Source organism: Tiliqua scincoides, chromosome 12 (genome assembly GCF_035046505.1).
Source record: "Tiliqua scincoides isolate rTilSci1 chromosome 12, rTilSci1.hap2, whole genome shotgun sequence".
Lineage (NCBI taxonomy): Eukaryota > Metazoa > Chordata > Lepidosauria > Squamata > Scincidae > Tiliqua > Tiliqua scincoides.
The window spans coordinates 5828419-5846303 of record NC_089832.1 but is presented as its reverse complement, the minus strand read 5'-3'; the positions used below and the strand labels follow the sequence as shown (position 1 = coordinate 5846303).

At 43.9% G+C, this 17885-nt stretch overlaps 1 protein-coding gene across 2 annotated transcripts in view; it reads left to right on the top strand.

The window, feature by feature from the left end:
• The window catches only part of NRK (Nik related kinase), a 126408-nt gene that overhangs the window by 99505 nt on the left and 9018 nt on the right, over positions 1-17885 (top strand). For both annotated transcript variants that reach the window (XM_066640015.1, XM_066640014.1), the window contains exons 26-30: positions 1941-2075; positions 3956-4056; positions 5698-5847; positions 9181-9340; positions 17014-17153. In XM_066640015.1, coding sequence (XP_066496112.1) covers positions 1941-2075; positions 3956-4056; positions 5698-5847; positions 9181-9340; positions 17014-17153 — 686 coding nt within the window. The remainder of the gene's footprint in view (positions 1-1940; positions 2076-3955; positions 4057-5697; positions 5848-9180; positions 9341-17013; positions 17154-17885) is intronic.

Below are 17885 nucleotides of genomic sequence, written 5' to 3'. Positions count from 1 at the left end.
AGTACAAGTACCATTGATTGAGAAATCCTGCTTTAATGGAACCAAACAATGAACGAAAGGTATGCAGACTTCCAAGCTTCATGAAGACATTTCCATCGACCCCTTTTCTAGATAAATTCCAGACTTACACATTAGAGGCTTTAGAGACTCTGTGGTTTTCTGTTATTGTGGGAGAGGTCACCTGCTTTTCATGGAGAAAGTCCCAGGTTCAATCCTAACCTGGATAGGGCTGGGACAGACTTCTCTCTCAATCCCTGGAGAGCCACTGACAGAGGGTTCCCTCAGTAGTGAGCTATGTGGATTAGTAGTCTAAATACAAGACAGCTATGTACATGAAATACGAAGGTCAGGGATTACAAATCAGTTTCATATAGTACGTCTGCCTGTGCTTGAACTACAGTAGCGTAGGTGGGACTGCAGAGGATTTTTCAGAAGATTTGGCTCGTAACATAGACACTTCATTAAACCAGGCTGATGCCCAAATGAATACAGCGGACTCTCAGTATCTGCAGGGATAAGTTCCGCAAACTTCTGCAGATGCGGAAATCTGTGGAGACCCAGGGTCATTGTGCTGCAATAATCTACCTGGAAGCCACGCCAGACTCTGCGGAAGTCTCACTGGCCTCCTAGACGGCTTCCTGGATACAACTGGAATCCATTTCTGGCTTACGTCCAGAAGGTCCTCTGATGCCCTGGTGAGACATGGGCTAGGCATCTCCGGATGCTGAGCCCGTGGATCCGGAGGACCTTCTGTATACACAAGTCTGTTTTGCATCCTCCTGCATACATGCAATGGGGCTGCCAGATGTTCACCAAGGAGTAGTGTGATTGCTTTGCAGATATCTATATGGGTGTATGAACATGAAGGGCCCAGAGTTTAGCGGTGGAACATATGCTTTGCATGCAGACAGTTTGGTCCCTGTCATCTGGGACAGGTCCCTGTCAATGGCAGGAGGTCTGTTCTAGAGGGTAGAGCCTCTGTTTGCCTGAAGATAACATCCGCAGGTCGCCAGTTTGAGGCCACGGGCACCGTGAATGGTGAGACCTTGAAGCAGCTGACAATCTGAGCCGAGTTATTCCACCTGCTCTTTGGTGTGAGCGAAGAAGCGTCTTGGCTGCCCTCCATGTGAGAGATGAAGGAGCTGCTTGTCAGCTTGCGTGGGAGGAACCTGGAGGCCAGAATGTGATACCAGATCAGAAAGATCCATCTGAAATGTTGTGGTTCTTGAAAGCTAGAACCTTTCTTCAATTGTAAAAATCCCTACGGGGATTTAGAACAGCCTGCCTATGTAAACTGCCTTGAATAAAGTCTGAGGATAAATCTGACGACCAAGAAAGGCGGTATATAAATACCTGTATTATTATTATTGTTATTGTTAGTATTAGTATTATTAGTATTATCATCATCTCCAAGTTTACTTGGAGAACAGCTGCAAGTTAGAACAGACAGACAATGGGAAGTCCAGTCATCTGACTCATCAAAAGCAGCTTCACGTGGGTATCTTATCACATGCCAGTTGCTCTCAACTTAAGAGATAGCGGCTGCAATCCTGTACACACTTTCATGGAAGTAAGCCCCACTGAATGCAATGAGACTTATGAGTAGACATGTATAGGATTGGGCTGAAAAGACTTGCTCCCTGTTTTGCCACATCAACCAATCAACAGTTCTTTTCTTTTATGTTTTGTAGCTATTAAGGATAATTTTTAGGCTTGTTTAATCTTATAACCTGACAGAACTGTATGACATTGTAAGAAACCATTGCTCTACCAGCAATACTTCTTGCTGGGATGTTCTTATTGGAGTATATGCCAGTAAAGGTTATTCTGATTCTGATTCAATCAACAGTAGAGAGTTCAGGCACATCCTAGCAGTGCTGAGTTGAGTATGAAAGTAAGTTTAAAAATGTGTTTTTTTTTTCTGTTCCAACAAATCTCAGGCAAAAAGAATAAGCTCCGGGTATACTATTTGTCCTGGCTGCGGAACAAGATCTTGCGGAATGATCCTGATGTGGAGAAGCGGCAAGGTTGGGTGTCGGTGGGCGTTCTGGAAGGTTGCATACACTACAAAGTTGGTGAGTCTCCTCTTTTGCCTTCAACCGTGATTGGAGGCCAATTGTGTATGCGAAAGTCTGAGAAAGTGGCAACTCCGGGCTACGGCGGTCTGCAGCCATGTCTGAATCCAGGCTTGGGAAAGACGTTATATAACTTTGGCTGTCCTTTTTCTTGGAAGAAGAGACCTGAGTTGGGGCCTGAAGCACAGCAGGCAGAAGGTGGTCTTCTCTTGACTAGGTAGGGACAGAAGGTGATGCCTCTGATATTTATACAAGGCCTAGTCAATCCAGAGGTTCCATGCTGCCTGCAAGTTGCAGAGTCTGTTGTTGCATGGTCTGTTCCCTTGCCACTGCTGAGATCAGTGGCATAACTATAGCGGGGGGCTGTGCGGTAAGTACTGTAGGCTCCACAACATGCTGTGTAAGTGACCCCTTCCACTTGCCGTTGGAACCATTCTGGGCAGCGATGGCAATGCTCGGGAGCATTCCTGCACGTTGCCATCACTGCCCAGAATGGCTGTGACAGCGAGTGGGAGGGGCTGCATGTAGGGTGCATTCAGGCACCTGCAGTACTTACTGTGCTGTCCCCCTGTAGCTACACCACTGGCTGAGACACTAGGCCTTATGTCAGGAGGGGGCATACTGCTGGGCCTCAGGCCTTGACCTCTCACTATGAGGACACTGCTGTTTCAAATCCCAAGATGATTGACAAAAATATCTGGTCTCAGTTGTGCATTTCAAAATGTGATGCCCACCTACTCCCTGCTCCAGTACGAAGTGATACGGTACATTCTGCAGCCTCCGGATGTTTCCATCTCCTTTCCTCCTCATTCTGCTGCAGGTATAGATTAGGCCAGGGGTGCCCAAACCCTGGCCCGGGGGCTACTTGCGGCCCTCAAGGCCTCTCAATGCGGCCCTCAGGGAGCCCCCAGACTCCAACGATCCTCTGGCCCTCCGGAGATTTGTTGGAGCCTGCACTGGCCAACGCAACTGCTCTCGGCATGAGGGCGACTGTTTGACCTCTCATGTGAGCTGTGGGTTGAGAGCTCCCTTCACTGCTTGCTCTTTCACATCTGTGATGCAGCAACGGCAGCAAAGGAAAGGCCATCCTTGCTTTGTGCAAGGCCTTTTACAGGCCTTGAGCTATTGCAAGACCTTCATTCATTCATATAAGTTCATCTTTAATATATTAATTTATGTAAACTTATGTAAATTTATTCAAATTTTAAATGTAAATTAATTCTTTTTTTCCCCAGCCCCCGACACAGTGTCAGAGAGACAATGTGGCCCTCCTGCCAAAAACTTTGGACACCCCTGGATTAGGCCAAGGTGAACCCAGGGATTGCAATTCCAAGAACACCTGATTGTATAAACAAGTGAAAAGGCTGTGTAGGATTCTAAGCTACACTGAGCACCATAGATCAAATCCAGCACCTTAACTGGCTGGTTTTGTTGTGTGAGAAGTGATTGAAGGTCCATTCCTATCCAATATTTCAGTGCCGGTACAGCCATGTCAATGGGGTGTGCACTGCATCCTGTGGTGGGAAGGTAGTCACAGGGGCCTCCTTTAGGTATGGGAACATTTGTTCCCTTATCTGGGGTCTGCATGATGGCTGCACTGGTGCTGGAAAGTTGGAAAGGATTGGGCCCTCAGGCTGTAATCCTAAACACACTTACTAGGGAGCAAGACCCATTGTACACAGTGAAACTTACTTCTGAGTAAACATGTTGAGAGTTTTGCTGTTAGAGCACAATCTAATGTATCTTTACCTGGAAGTAAATCCAAATGTGTTGAATGATGCTCGCTCCCATGTTAAGTGTGAATATAGGCTTGCAACCTTAGAATGTCTGATTTTTTTTTCTAGCCAATTAAAAACAAACAAACCACTATTGTTTTCCAGTGAAGTATGAGCGGATCAAATTTCTTGTGATTGCTGTGAAAAATTCAGTTGAAGTCTATGCCTGGGCTCCCAAACCATATCATAAATTTATGGCATTCAAGGTAAGCCAATAGAACAGATTTGTGCTTTAGACTCCTCTGAACTAGTTTTCCCCCCATTATTCTATTCATGTTCTTGTTTTTCTTTACTAAAACATGTTTAGTTGAACATTTATAAGAAAATCACAGTGATAAAAGATGTTTTATTAGGGCTCTAAGAATCATGAGTTTTAATCAATGAATTGATTAAATCTGCATATGTTTGCACAAGAGAAAATTAATTACTCTCAAGATGAAGGGCACAATTTCTAGTTTTATATTATCCGTGTCTGTATTACAGCAGACTTATAGCCAATCCAGTGCATGTCCATTGAGTTCATTGGGACTTACTTTCAACAACGTAGGTATAGGACTACAACTTAAATCAAAGAAGAGGCATTCCCTTGAAAGTAGCTGAAGTCGTTAGAGAAATAATCACATATCGCTTTTCGTTGGCACCACTGGTATATGTGGTAGGTTATGCAGAACCTGAGATGCATGTAAATAATCAAGAAATGGACGATAAACAATCATTACAGTAAGGCTTGAAACAGTAAAAATAGAAAGGCATTGATGATCATCACTTTGAGAATTGGTTGAAAAGACTTCGGGATGCATTATATTTGGTGACACTCACCCACCATGACAGATTTTTGGATTGGGAAAGAGGAAGTAAAGTATTAACGTTAGAACTGGAATCAGTTTGTATTGTACTAAGAATAATTACAACCAATTATCATAATTTATAACAAAGAATATATGCCAGTTATTATTAGTACAATAATAACCAAAATGTGTCACTGGAATTACTGTTTTGAGACAAATATTACTTATGTGTTCTATCTAATAACAATATCCATAATCTTAATTTTGTTGACAATAATGTCAGTGTTAATTTTGTAGATTTTCCCATTTGCATTCTTTAAAAGGGCATGCTCTCTTCTTTGTTGCACAGAATTAATCCTTTAATTAAGATGGCAGTTATGATCTAAAGTTCTAAAATCTGCTGCCTGATGCATTGGGAGCAGCTTTTAGTCAACCTAAATGGTTCTTCATCTATCAAGCTAACAGATTATTCAACTGAACTTTGCAGCCCTAGTATCTACACTACAGGCTTAAACTGATTTCCTCTCCCTGTGGAATTCTGAGACTTGCTCTGTGAAGGATTTGCTCGAGTTCGCTAACAAAGAATTCTCAGCCACTAAGGGTGCAATCCTAACCCCTTATGTCAGTGCTTTCCAGCAGTGGCATAGCAGTGCCAATGGGACATGTGCAGCTTCCTGCAGTTGGGTGGTACTCACAGGGGCCTCCTCAAAGTAGGGGAATGTTTGTTCTCTTATCTCAGAGCTGTACTGCCCTTATGTCAGTGCTGGAAAGCAATGACATAAGGGGTTAGGATTGCGCCTAAACCAACTTACAATTTCCAAGATTCTTTGGGGAAAGAGGTATAAAACAGCTATAAGTTTGTATTGTAGAGTTTGGTGAATATAACAGAGCTTGTTTGGAGTATTTTTCTGGGCTGCATTATTTGAATTGTGAGTTTAACTGAGTTCACAGTTGCATTCTTTATTTCTAAAAAGAGAAGGAAATGGTTACTCAACTCTCTTTTCAATTAGACATTAATAACCAGAAAGATGATTCTGATTTTTTTTTCCCTTTTTGCAGTCCTTTACCCCACTTCAGCAAAAGCCTCTGCTGGTAGACCTCACAGTTGAAAACGGGCAGAGGTTAAAAGTAGTCTATGGCTCTTCTGTTGGATTTCATGCTATTGACGTGGACTCTGGTTCCGTGTATGACCTGTACCTGCCAACTCATGTAAGATGCTATACAGGGAAATCTCTTTATTCTTTGGGACTTCTTAAAGGTTCATGACATTTTGGATGGGATTTTCCAACATATGCAGTTTTAAAGAAAAGGGATAGTGGCTGTAGCTATATTGCTGTTGATGATGGTTATTATTATATTATTACAGAATTAGGAAATGGTTTGTGCAGGTTTGGTTATCTATATTTAAGCTAACTGATTTCTTAAATGCAGAATGTCACATGAATGACTCACATGCAGGAGCCTGGCCAGTAGCAAGAAATGAAACTTGAGCAATGCCTGGCCTGGATTAGATTGCTAAATCTAATCTTCTGCTGTTCTCCTTATAGGCTGTCTGTTCGTTTATTTATTTATTATGTACATGAGCATCAGTGTACATGACAGCTTCCAGAATTTTATAGGCAAAATAGATAGTTCCTTTCCCCAGGAGCTCTTAGGGTCTAGCACAGTGTTTCTCAAACTGTGGGTCGGGACTCACTAGATGGGTCGCAAGCCAATTTCAGGTGGGTCCCCATTTATTTCAATATTTTATTTTTAATATATTAGACTTGATGCTACCATGGGATGTGACTGCATTTGGGGAGATGTTACACATCTGTACTTTTTACAGACTACTATGTATATGCTTTTAACAATGATAGTAAATGTGGACATACTGCTGGGTAAGTGTGGGTAGGGTTACAACCTAGGATTGTTAAAAAATTTTCCTGCTTGATGATGTCATGACATCACTTCCAGTGGGTCCTGACAGATTCTTATTCTAAAAAGTGGGTCTCAGTGCTAAAAGTTTGAGAACTACTGCTCTAGCATATACCAACAGGGAAGATAAAAGAGGGAGGGAAGTCCACCTCCCAAACCACTGCACCATCCTGGCTCTCATAAACCTAGAACCATGCAGAGAAAGTGGGGTTTGAAGGAAGCAGTATAACTGCAAGAGGAAAAGGTCACCATCTCAAAAAAGAACGTGCTCTGCCACAAACTCCCAATTTAATTACGTATGTGAGGAACAGTATTTCCCAGATGAGTGCCCTTAATATGGGGGATCCCTTAGGAGAGTTGTGACACTATTTCTACTCATCCACCCACCATAACTCAGAATGTACTAAAAATACACTGTCCCCAAAGGGTACAGGAACTGAAATAAGTGTGCTAAGACAGCAGTAGGCTGTTTGGGTTCTTTTTGTGATTGGAGGGGCCCAGATGTGAGATATTAGACCAACCTTTATGAGAGAGGCTTTTGGTGGCCGAATCCCAGACTTTCTTTCGAGTCGACCGACAGGATTTAGACCCACCTGCTGCCGAGCTTTCTCTTTTGCTCTCTCCTTCTCTCTCTGGGTTCCCCACTTCGATTTCTCATGCAAATAATACCAAGAAAACATATTAAAATTGCTTTCCGGCTCTGGATTCCTGTACTAGTGTTACGGATAGTGGCTGCAGACACGGCAAATTGTCTGGTTGACCTGAGCATATTATGTTTGGCAAGTAAAGCTTCTGTGGTTCTTTTAAAATTAATTCACAGTGTTCTGTGGTGCAGAAATGCATGTCTTGCGGGGGGGGGGGCAAAAGCTGAATGTGTCTTTCTAGTTGGTTAATTACAAAAAAGCATGGGGGATTCTGTTGTTCTGTCATCATGAAAATGCTATTTGTAGAGATATTGCTTAATTCAATTAGTTAGATAACCAGGGATTAATCCCCTTTCTGAAAAAGGACTGTTTGCAGCCTGTTCTTGTATCTCAAGATTCCTTACAAACAGAGCTCCATTTTCACTTGTGCTTATTGCACTCCCTTTTCTTGGGAAGTGTGTTAGAGTTTAAGAGCTGGGTTCTATGTTTCTTAAAACTCTTTGAAATATTTTATAGTGTGAACCATGATGATTTTCTGAATGTGAGAAAAATGCACCCTGGACAGATTTTTAATGTGGCTTATTTTCCTTTTGAGTGTGTGTGCTGGTGTGTATTTCAGCCCAGTCCTATGCACATTTACTTGGGGATATATCCCACTAGGTTCAGTGGGCTTATTACCAGGTGAACATGATAGGATCTGGATGAGATGAGAGAGAGAGAGAGAGAGAGAGAGAGAGAGAGAGAGAGAGAGAGAGAGAGAAGAAGGAATGAAAGTTTAATTGCAAAGTGACTAAACCATACAGGGAACGAGACCTGGGTGTCTCTAGCTTTGAGTAGTCTAGAATAGTCATTGAATTTTATTGATGCAAAAGACATGAAAGGTAAGCCTCAGAAAAGTCTAAAAGGATTAGCCAAGACACAAACTATAAAATAGTCACTGGATGCACCGTATCTATTATTTAAAACATACAGTGTTTTTAGTGTATAATATAGTAGTGGGGCAGTGTGGAAAATGTTTTGTAAATGAGGGAGTTTTCCAGTGTTACTGCAGTACTTGCATATTTGCAAGTTTAGATGCCATATTTTTAATATATACAGTATACTCCGGGTTTATTTCAAAAGTATTAATGCATCCATTTCTTATCTTTGAGTCATGCCTTCTCATGGTGCATCAAATGCTCACTGAGGTTTCTTTAAGTAGAGAAGCCAAATAAGCATCCCTCACCCCTGGCTCCTGATCCATCCTAGAAGATCAATTGGTCTGGTAATGAGAAAAACACACGGTTTCTAACAAATCCTAATGCAAAGCTCGCTCGCTCTCTCGCTCTCTCGCTCTCTCTCTCTCTCTCTCTCTCTCTCTCTGTGTGCATGCGCGCGCGCGCTATTTTGGCACAGAAATTAAGAGAAGGAAGAAGAACTTTTATTAGTGAACTTGATTTATTGCTGTTTGTATACAATCTTGAGTGATTTGGAGTGCTGTCATATGGTTCACAATAGTCTTTATTGTGGAACTCTTTTGATAAACATTTTAAATAAGATAATATTCAAATGAAAGCACAGTTTAAAAGCCTTTCCTTAATATTACTGTCAGTATTATTCTATCAAAGCACACTCTTTTAAAAAGTTTATTTCTACAATATCAGTCTTACGAAATACCAAGTTAAATATTGAAAAATGACTGCTGGTACAAACATTGATATTTTAATTTTCTTCTTCTTCTTTTCTTAATCTGCTTTCCACATGGTAGCTAGCAGAAATATATAGTCTAGATTCAGGAAGGTATTTCTTTTCATTTGTACGGTCTCTGAACTTGCAAAAAGTATATAGACCGTTTTTGAACAGATATATATTATTTTTGTTTCTGAGATCACCAGGTCTGTTGATTTTAATGCTCTTGCCAAGATACCTAGATTGATGGACTGCCGTTGCTACCATCTCTAGTCTGTTCCATGATATAAATCTTAATAAAATATTATTTCAGATCCAGGGGAATGTTCACCCACATGCCATTATCATGCTCCCTAATACCAGTGGAATGGAACTTCTGCTAACCTATGAAGATGAAGGAGTCTACATTAATATTTATGGGCACTTCTCAAAGGAAAATGTTTTGCAATGGGGAGAAATGCCAGCATCTGTAGGTATGTATGGAAAGAATACAGCCACCTTGGTCCAACAGAAGGGAGCATGCATGCACACAGGTGCCAGATTTAAGGAAATGGTTGTCACAAGGTGTGCTGATGGCCCGTCTTAGATAGCTTTAATGAGGGATCGCTTCAGACACAGTCATGGAAGACAGGTCTGTCACTGGTTATTAATCAGAAAAGCTACATGCTACCTCCGGGTTCAGAGGCCATGGGTCTCTTGAGTACCCGTTGCATGGGAGAGCCGCAGGAGAAGAGTATTTGCCTTTATGCCCCAGGGCTGGGATTCCTAGATGCATCCAATTCGCTACTCTGGGAAGTAAGATGGTGCACTACGAGCAGATGGATCATTGGTCTGATTTAGCAGGACCCTTTTCTGTTCTTATGCTGAGGTGCTGGAAGCAAGGCAGGGAGGAAAGCTTTTTCATAATACTAACGTTTGCAAGCACCCAGTGAAACTGATTGGCAGTAGATTCAGAATACATAAAAGAGAGTACAGTGGTCCCTCTGTATGTGTGGGGTATCCGTTCCAAGACTCCCATCCTCCCACAGAATTCAGTGGATAATCAAATCCATGGGGGGGGGGAGGCACACCGGCAAACTGGAAATGACTTTCAGTCGTGTCCAGAGCCCTTGTGTGGTCCCATAACTCAGAATGCCTTCCGGATGCGACTAGAAGGCACTTTGCATCTGGGCAATCCTCTGAGGCCTTCCAGCCGCGGATTCAGTATCTGCGGATATTCAAATCTTCTGACAAGGAGGGCCCACTGTATACTTATTTTTTAGGATTTGCTGCTGCATGATGATGAACACTAGCTTGGGTGTCTTTAAAACTTCCCTCTTCTGTTTGACCTCTTTCTTCCTTTTCCAATTCAGGAGAAGGAAGAGGAGGAGCAGTGGAGCTGAGTGTGTAGACAAAGGGTGGTATCCATGCCAGCCTATTTCCTGAGGCAACCACCTCAGTTGACATGTATGGATGTGCCAGCACGGTTTGTCCCCCTCTTTAAAAAGAAAAAAAAAATCCTAAACAGAAAAGAAAAGGGTGTTGTGCCACTTGTGATCCATTTGTGAGTCTTGCCCCACTTGCTAAAGACCAGTCTCCTAGACTTAAGACCCTACCCACTGTGGTTGGCTCATATCATGACTAAATTATTATTATTATTATTATTATTATTATTATTATTATTATTAACAGTATTTATATACCGCTTTTCAACTAAAAGTTCACAAAGCAGTTTACAGAGAAAAATCAAATAACTAAATGGCTCCCTGTCCCAAAAGGGCTCACAATCTAAAAGGATGCAAAAAGAACACCAGCAGACAGCCACTAGAACAGGCACTGCTGGGGTGAGGTGGGCCAGTTACTCTCCCCCTGCTAAAAAAAAAAAGGAGCACCCACTTGAAAAAGTGCCCCTTACCCAATTAGCAGGGGTTAGCACCAAATTACTCCTTTGGTACTCAGTATTCAGGCGTCCACCATGTTCACAGAAACTGTTAACTACACTCGCTGTTAATTGTACTGTTAAGCACACTGGCTCACTGCAGTCTTTCTAATACAGCATAAAAAATGTTATCTTCTTTTGTTTACACAACAATGCTAGGAGGCATGCCAAGAGATTGTGGCTTGTCCCAGGTCACCATAGTGAGCTCTCCCTAACCTTAGTGCCACTCTTAACCACTCCACCATGCTTGTTTTCCAGTAGTTTATTTATTTAAAGGATTTTTATACCTTTAGAAAATCTTTGGATTTTCTAAAAACCCAAAGCAGTGTAAAGGTGCAGCCTATTTATCCATGGATTTTTTTATCTGCAGATTTGTCTCAATGGGAATGGGGTGGGGTACTGAATGTCACACACACACCTTTGCCTCCTTTGCCCTGCACTGGCTTCTTGATCCAGTTTCCAGGCAGCCCAAAACACTGCAAAAAGGCTCCACCTAGCCCAGGCAGGGAAATAGCCCTGGAGCCCTGGAAGAGGTTCCCCTTGCAAAGGAACAGTAACATTCCTGGAGCCCCTGAACCAGCCGAGGCTGAAGAGGGGAAGGGGGGGCAAGAACCTCTGTAGCCAGAACACATGCAGTGAGGTGGAGCTCTCTCTCTCACACTCTCACACACACACACACAGGGGCAGGTGCAACAGAGGGAATTGCTTTAAAAGAGAAGAGGGGACTGCTTTAAAGAACCCAGGGAGTGTTTGCTGAATTCCCCCCCCCCCATGGTGCAGGTTATCACAAAGCCTTCCCACCAAGCAAGCATGCGATTTACAGCCCAATCCTCTCCACACTTTCCTGGGAGTAAGCCCCATTGACAGGAATGGGGCTTACTTCTGAGTAGAAACGCATAGGGCCGGACTCTTAAAAGATCAGCATCCCACCTGTGAAAGAAGCTGGGCAGCTGGCAACGGGGAGGGCTCAGGAGGAGGAGGCAGGAGGGGGAGGAGAGGGGATTGCTTTAAAAAGCCCAGGGAGTGTTTGCCAAATTCCTCCCCCCCATGCAGGCTCTTGGGAAGCCTTGGAGAGATAGGTGACGGTGAGCAGAGAGCCGGACTACAAGTCCCAGACTGCTCCAGGGCAGAGGAGTTTCCATGATGGTGGTTGGGAGGGTTGCAGGAGCTGCAACAGCGAAGAGGAGGAGATGGACCTGCAGCACTGTTGGGAGGCTGCCTGGGACACAGAGGCTTCCCAAGCAAGCTCACCATTCCAACTGTGAAAGAAGCAGGACAGCTGGCAACAGGAGGGCTGAGTATGGAGTGGAGCAGAGGGGATTGAGAACAGTTGCCTTAGTTTCCTTCCATCCGGAAGTGTCAGGCTGCAGCGTGTTTGCATAACTCTACAGACTCAGCACAACGTGTTTTTTATTAATCGTGCTGAGTCACAGAATGGAACTAATGCGAATAAATAGGCTCCACCTGTACAGCAAAAGAATGAATACATCAAAATAAAAACATCAGAATTAAATATTAAAATAAAAACCATAAAAACAATTAAAAAATAACAATAAAAGGATAGCAGATAAAATAATGTATAGCAGCAAAAAAGTTAAAGGGTCACTGGGAATACCTCTCTCCCCAAAGGCCAGGCAAAACAGATGGGTCTTCAAATCCCACCGGAAACCACATACCAAAGAGGCTGCTCTCAGATCTTCTGGCAGCTGGTTCCAGAGGCGTGGTGCCACAACCAAGAAGGCCCTCCACCTTGCTGCCATCCTCCTGGCTTCAGGTGGTGGTGGTATCTTGAGAAGAACCATCTCTGATGACTGCAGGGGACATGCAGGAATATATGAGGGGAAGACAGTCCTTGAGGTATCCCAGTCTTAAGCCGTATAGGGCTTAGGCTGCAATCCTAACCACACTTTCCCGAGAGTAAGCTCCATTGAACAAAATAGGACTTACTTCTGAGTAGACCTGGTTAGGCTTGTGTCCTTAGTTGCCTCCCATACTGCTAGAGCTGTTTTATCTATGCCATGGATTGTATTTTGTAACAAACTCTTTACAGTTCATGTTGGTCTGAATTAGGAGTGCATGACAGCAGGGAAGACAGAGAGAAAAATGAGAAGGCTTCCCACGCACCCACTTGGGGGCTGGAGATCCATCTGTGTCTTAGACCCTCTCACGGCACACCATTCTCCAAGACCTTGTCTGGCCTAGAGCTTGAAAGGGTTGTTGATAATATATTTGCTAATGTTCTTAAACCCTTGTCTAAGCTTGGTTTGGGGGGCTGCCAGTGCTTGTTTTGGAGCTTCATGTCCAAAGTACAATGATGCTGGGTTATGTTTGAAAAATATGCCCATTGCTTCATAGAGCAGGGCAGGATGCTATATGCTAGCTTGCTCTTCGGCATCTGAAGTTGTAGCTCCTTTTCCCAGCAAAAACCCAGAGCTGCAAAGCATAATTAACACATGTCAAGACAATTTTCTTCTAAGTGGCATTAATACTTGACACCGTATGTGCTGTGCTTGGTTTCTGCATCCCCACAAATTTGCGTTAGTTGCACAGTGTGAAAACTATTGAAGGTAGAAAGAACCATTACTTGGGAAGATTTAGTAGAAGGGGGAAAAAAATCCCAGCTATGTATTGAACCTGTTTGGAAACCGGATAAAAAGATGTGCTGGGAAGCTACAGCAACCTGTGGAAAGTGTTTGAAAACAATGAGAATGCTGTGGGGGAAAGCTACGTGGGGGTTAAAAGGGCAGAGCATTTGATACTTGTGTTAAATGAGGTGTTGTCTCCAAAGAGGTACTGATATATGTCTGGTCTCCAAAAGAAACAGAGAGAATGGAACTGTAGAGGCAGGATTGGCTGACATTTCATGTCATCAAGCCTGAGACACCAAGAGAGAGCAAACAGTGCAATCCTGTGCATGTCTACTCAGAAGTAAGCCCCATTGAGTTCAGTGGGGCTTACTCTCAGGTTAGTGTGTGTATATAGGATTGCAGCTTAAACTATGGTGAAACAATTTGGTGGAAAGAACTGCACCCATTCCAAGCTAATATCCATGTTTCACTTTGTGATAGTTGTGGTTTTTGCAAATCACAACATGATGGGACTTTGAGATAGTTCCTGTGAGTGCCCTAAGCTGAAATCCTGAAAATTAGTTGGGCTGGTGCTCCTGACCCAGGAGGGTCGCAAACATACCATAAAGCACATTTGCACCTCCTCAGGAGTAAACCACGTTGGCGCACAAAGGTGCACTGACACAAGGAGGCTGAATCCAGCCTCCGTGGCAGCTTCCTCAACGAGACTTGCATCAGCCCACCTAGGCTGATGCAATGCTCTGGGATAGGTGGGAGAGAGGCATTCCTGGGCAGGGGAGGGTGGGCAATGGGCGGCCCTGGGGCAGGCAGGCAGGGAGCAGGAGGCGGGGCTGGGATCCAGCAGTTATGCTGGATCCCAACCCCTGTTTCCAGGGAGACCAGAGTGGCTTCAAGCCACTCCGCTCTCCTTGGATTTGCGCCACCTCAAGAGGGGTGAGGGGGAAAGTTTCCCTTTGCCTCTGGCTGAGCTGCCTTGGGCCCCTATCCTGCACTGGATACAGTGCAAGCCTCTTGGCTTACCTGTTCCAGCACAGGGTAGGATTGCGCCCCAGTTGGTTGCATTGCTGTGACATGCAAACATGTATTTTTGTGATTATTGTTGTCCTACACAAGGTAGATATGGAAAGTGAAAGTGAGCCGTATCACGCATTTACCCACAGGTAGGTGAACTTGCCTTAGTCCGTCAGAAAGAGCAGGCTGAGAGGAATCCAATGGCACCAGAATGGTCCTGATGCAATGAATGCAGCTCCCAAAAACACCTGAGAAGAAAGTCCCTCCCTCCAAGCAGACGAATGTATTGAGCCCTATGGAAAGCAAAACTAAGCCTCACGGTCATGTTTACTCACGAGTAAGCAAACATGCCTTGGCTGGTGCTCAGGCCAGGCCAATGGGAATGTGAAGCTACCAGAATGGTCCTGATCTGATGGAACTGGAGCTCAACAAATGCTCCAGATGGCAGCCCCCCCCCCCCCCACTAAAAAGGATCAGAACAGAAGCTTCAGCTGATAAGAGACTTGGAGACTTGCCAAGCCAGGTGGATCCTGACAGTGATCTGATTTAAACAGAAGTTCTTAAATTCAACTGGGCACTGGGTAGTGCTGAAAACCTTACTGGTTTTGGAGGGGGTGTTACTTCAGGCAGGCTACAGAGGAAATTCACTTGGTGGAATTTTTTCCTTAAAGTCAGCTTTAATAGACCAGTGACTCTCTGGAAGATGGTGAGAAGAAATTCTTAACAGCTTTTCTAGCTAGGATTAATTTCATGTGGTTATCCAGGTTCTATCCAATAATTTCTGTTCAGACTTCAAGAACTGAAGCATTTCTTTGTCACATCTCTCTACCAACCAATGAAATACTCCAAAGCAATATCCCTGCAGGATTTATAGGATTCCTGCAGTTTGTAGGATTCTATTCTAATTTGGGGCTTATAGCTACTTGTCATAGGAACATAGGAGAAACCCTGCAGGATCAGGCCAAAGGCCCATCTAGTCCAGCTTCCTGTTTCCCACAGTTGTTCACAAGCTGCCTCTGGGGTGCCCAGAAGCAGAAGAGAAAGCCAGGCTCTTCTCCCACCAATGCTCTTCATTTACTGCTTAATGCCAGCAAGAAAACTTTTCTAACCCTTCACAATATCCTGAGTGATGGGGAAAGGTGGAATATAATTGATATATATAGGACAGGCGATCTAAACATAGTACGGGTGATCGTTTTTAGATCTTAAGCTGGCCAGAGCGTGTGCAGCCAAACTGATAATTGAAATGAGGAAGATGAATTCTGGAGGGAAATTAAAATGGAAGAACTACAATATCTAATTGGTTGACTCTTCTAGCAATGTAGGACTAAAACAGAGAGATTCTGTGGACAGGTGGAGCAAGGGACATTCTGGAAACAGGAACCCCCTTCCAGAAGACAGTTGATGTTTATCCAAGGGAAGATCTCCTCTTTTCAGGTCACTTCAGATAAGCCTACACTATAAGCATAAATCAGTTCAACTGTCATGGATTCTGCAATGTCTCTGCGGTCCTTTGGAAAGCTTTTACCCCAGGGGAGCTCTCTTAGTAAGCGAGATCAAATGAGAGTCTTGTTACACCAGTTTTACCTCTGGGACAAAAAATTACCCTAAAATGCTCACCAAACCTTATTGCATAAGCACTAGGAACTCTCAGGGCTAAACTACATGTTACATTCAAGGTGCCTTACATTTTTTTTCCTACTTTAAATAACAGCCACGGGAGGGGGGAGAAGGGGAGGAGGATCAGAACTTCAACACACAGGGATTTTTTTAATGGGTATCCCAGTTAAAACCACCTCTCCAAGTTGTTGTTTGCTGTTTGTTTTTGTTTTTGACTTTCCTTTGTGCCACAGTTCTAACCCTGATCACAATATCTCATGTGACTTCTGTTTAAAGTGGGAAAAGCCCCAAATCCATACAGTGTCAAACTACATGTTTAGCTACAGGTGTAGCTTGGTCCTCACTATCACCTTATCAGGAACAGGTGCTTTGGTTAAGAAATTCCATTGAGTTCATAGCCTCTAAGCCACTGGTTACCAACCTGTGGTCCATAAGACCCTGAGAGGTAGTCTGCAAGATCTCAGAAAAAAAATAAATAAATGTTCACCTTTTATCACTTCCAGCATCTCACCAAGTGAGCTGGTGAGATAGACTACCCCATAGACTACCCAAGAGGGTGGAGAACAAACCATTTGCAGCTTTATAAATTTACAAATTACAAATTTAATTGTATTTTTTGTGTGCATGGGGGTGGGGAGGGGGTGGTGTTGCATGTTGTCCACAGCGATTCCAATTTTTGCCTCAGTCGTCCCACTGGCTCCTAAAGGTTGGGAACCACTACGCTCGCTCGCTCGCTTTCTCTCTCTCTCTCTCTCTCTCACTTTGTTCTCTTATCACAGGGAAAATGAGAGAAAGGGCAAGACAGGAAGATGCAGCTGCAAAGTTATACTGTCCCATATTTGTTTTCTTTTTATCAGATTGGGCTCTGGCTCTGACTGCAAATTGAAAGAGAAAGAAATGCAACAGCCAGTTTCTTAGTTGTGGAATAGTCCTTCAGATCCTATATGCTCCTCACCCCACCATTTTTCTCCCCCTATTTAACTTCATTGTACCTCTGTTTTTTTTAAAGCATATCTTCAATCCAACCAAGTCATGGGATGGGGAGAAAAGGCCATTGAGCTGCGCTCTGTGGAGACGGGGAATCTGGAAGGAGTATTTATGCATAAGAAAGCTCAGAAGCTGAAATTTCTCTGTGAAAGGAATGACAAGGTACGTGGGCAAAGCTCCGCAGTACAGATGCTGCATGTATATTGAGTGGGGAAAGAGCCCAGGAGCTGTTTACTCAGAGGTGTAACATGGGTGGAGCCTGAGGGGCACGTGCCCCAGTCACTGTGCCGGGGATGCATGACTGCTTCCAGGCTCTGCCTAGTCACCTCCTGATTCTTCCTAGGTGGCTTCATGCACCCCACCTTCTGGGGAATCCCAAAAGTGATGTCTTATTTGATGTCTTATTTGTACAGTTTGTCAGCTGTTCCAAAATGGGGTTGAACCAGTGGCTATATATAAAGTCACTGTGATGAAGCTGTGAGTCTCACCACAGCGTGCAAGGGGCCGCTCCCCTTATGAGTGATTCCAGGTGGGGGGGGAGCAAAATGGTGGTGTATGCCTCCATTTTGCTCCCACCTTTCAGAATGGCTCTGGAGAGGAGGGGGAGAGACTTCTTGCATGCTGCGGTGAGGCTGCAAAACTTAGTAGTTTGCACCCCCTCTAGCTACGCCACTGCTCAGCCCTTCTACCTAAGGTCTTTTTGAGTGGAGCTAAGTTTGGGGCTGCACAGCATTTGCTCTGCCACTGAGCTATCAGCCCTCTGCTAAGAGGAGAATAAATCTTCAACCGGCTATTAACTGTGATTGCCAAATATAACCTCCAGCACAGTGGCATCTTTGAAGATTAGATCCGGGGAGCAAACAGCAGGGGCATCCCACCACTGTCATGTCCGGC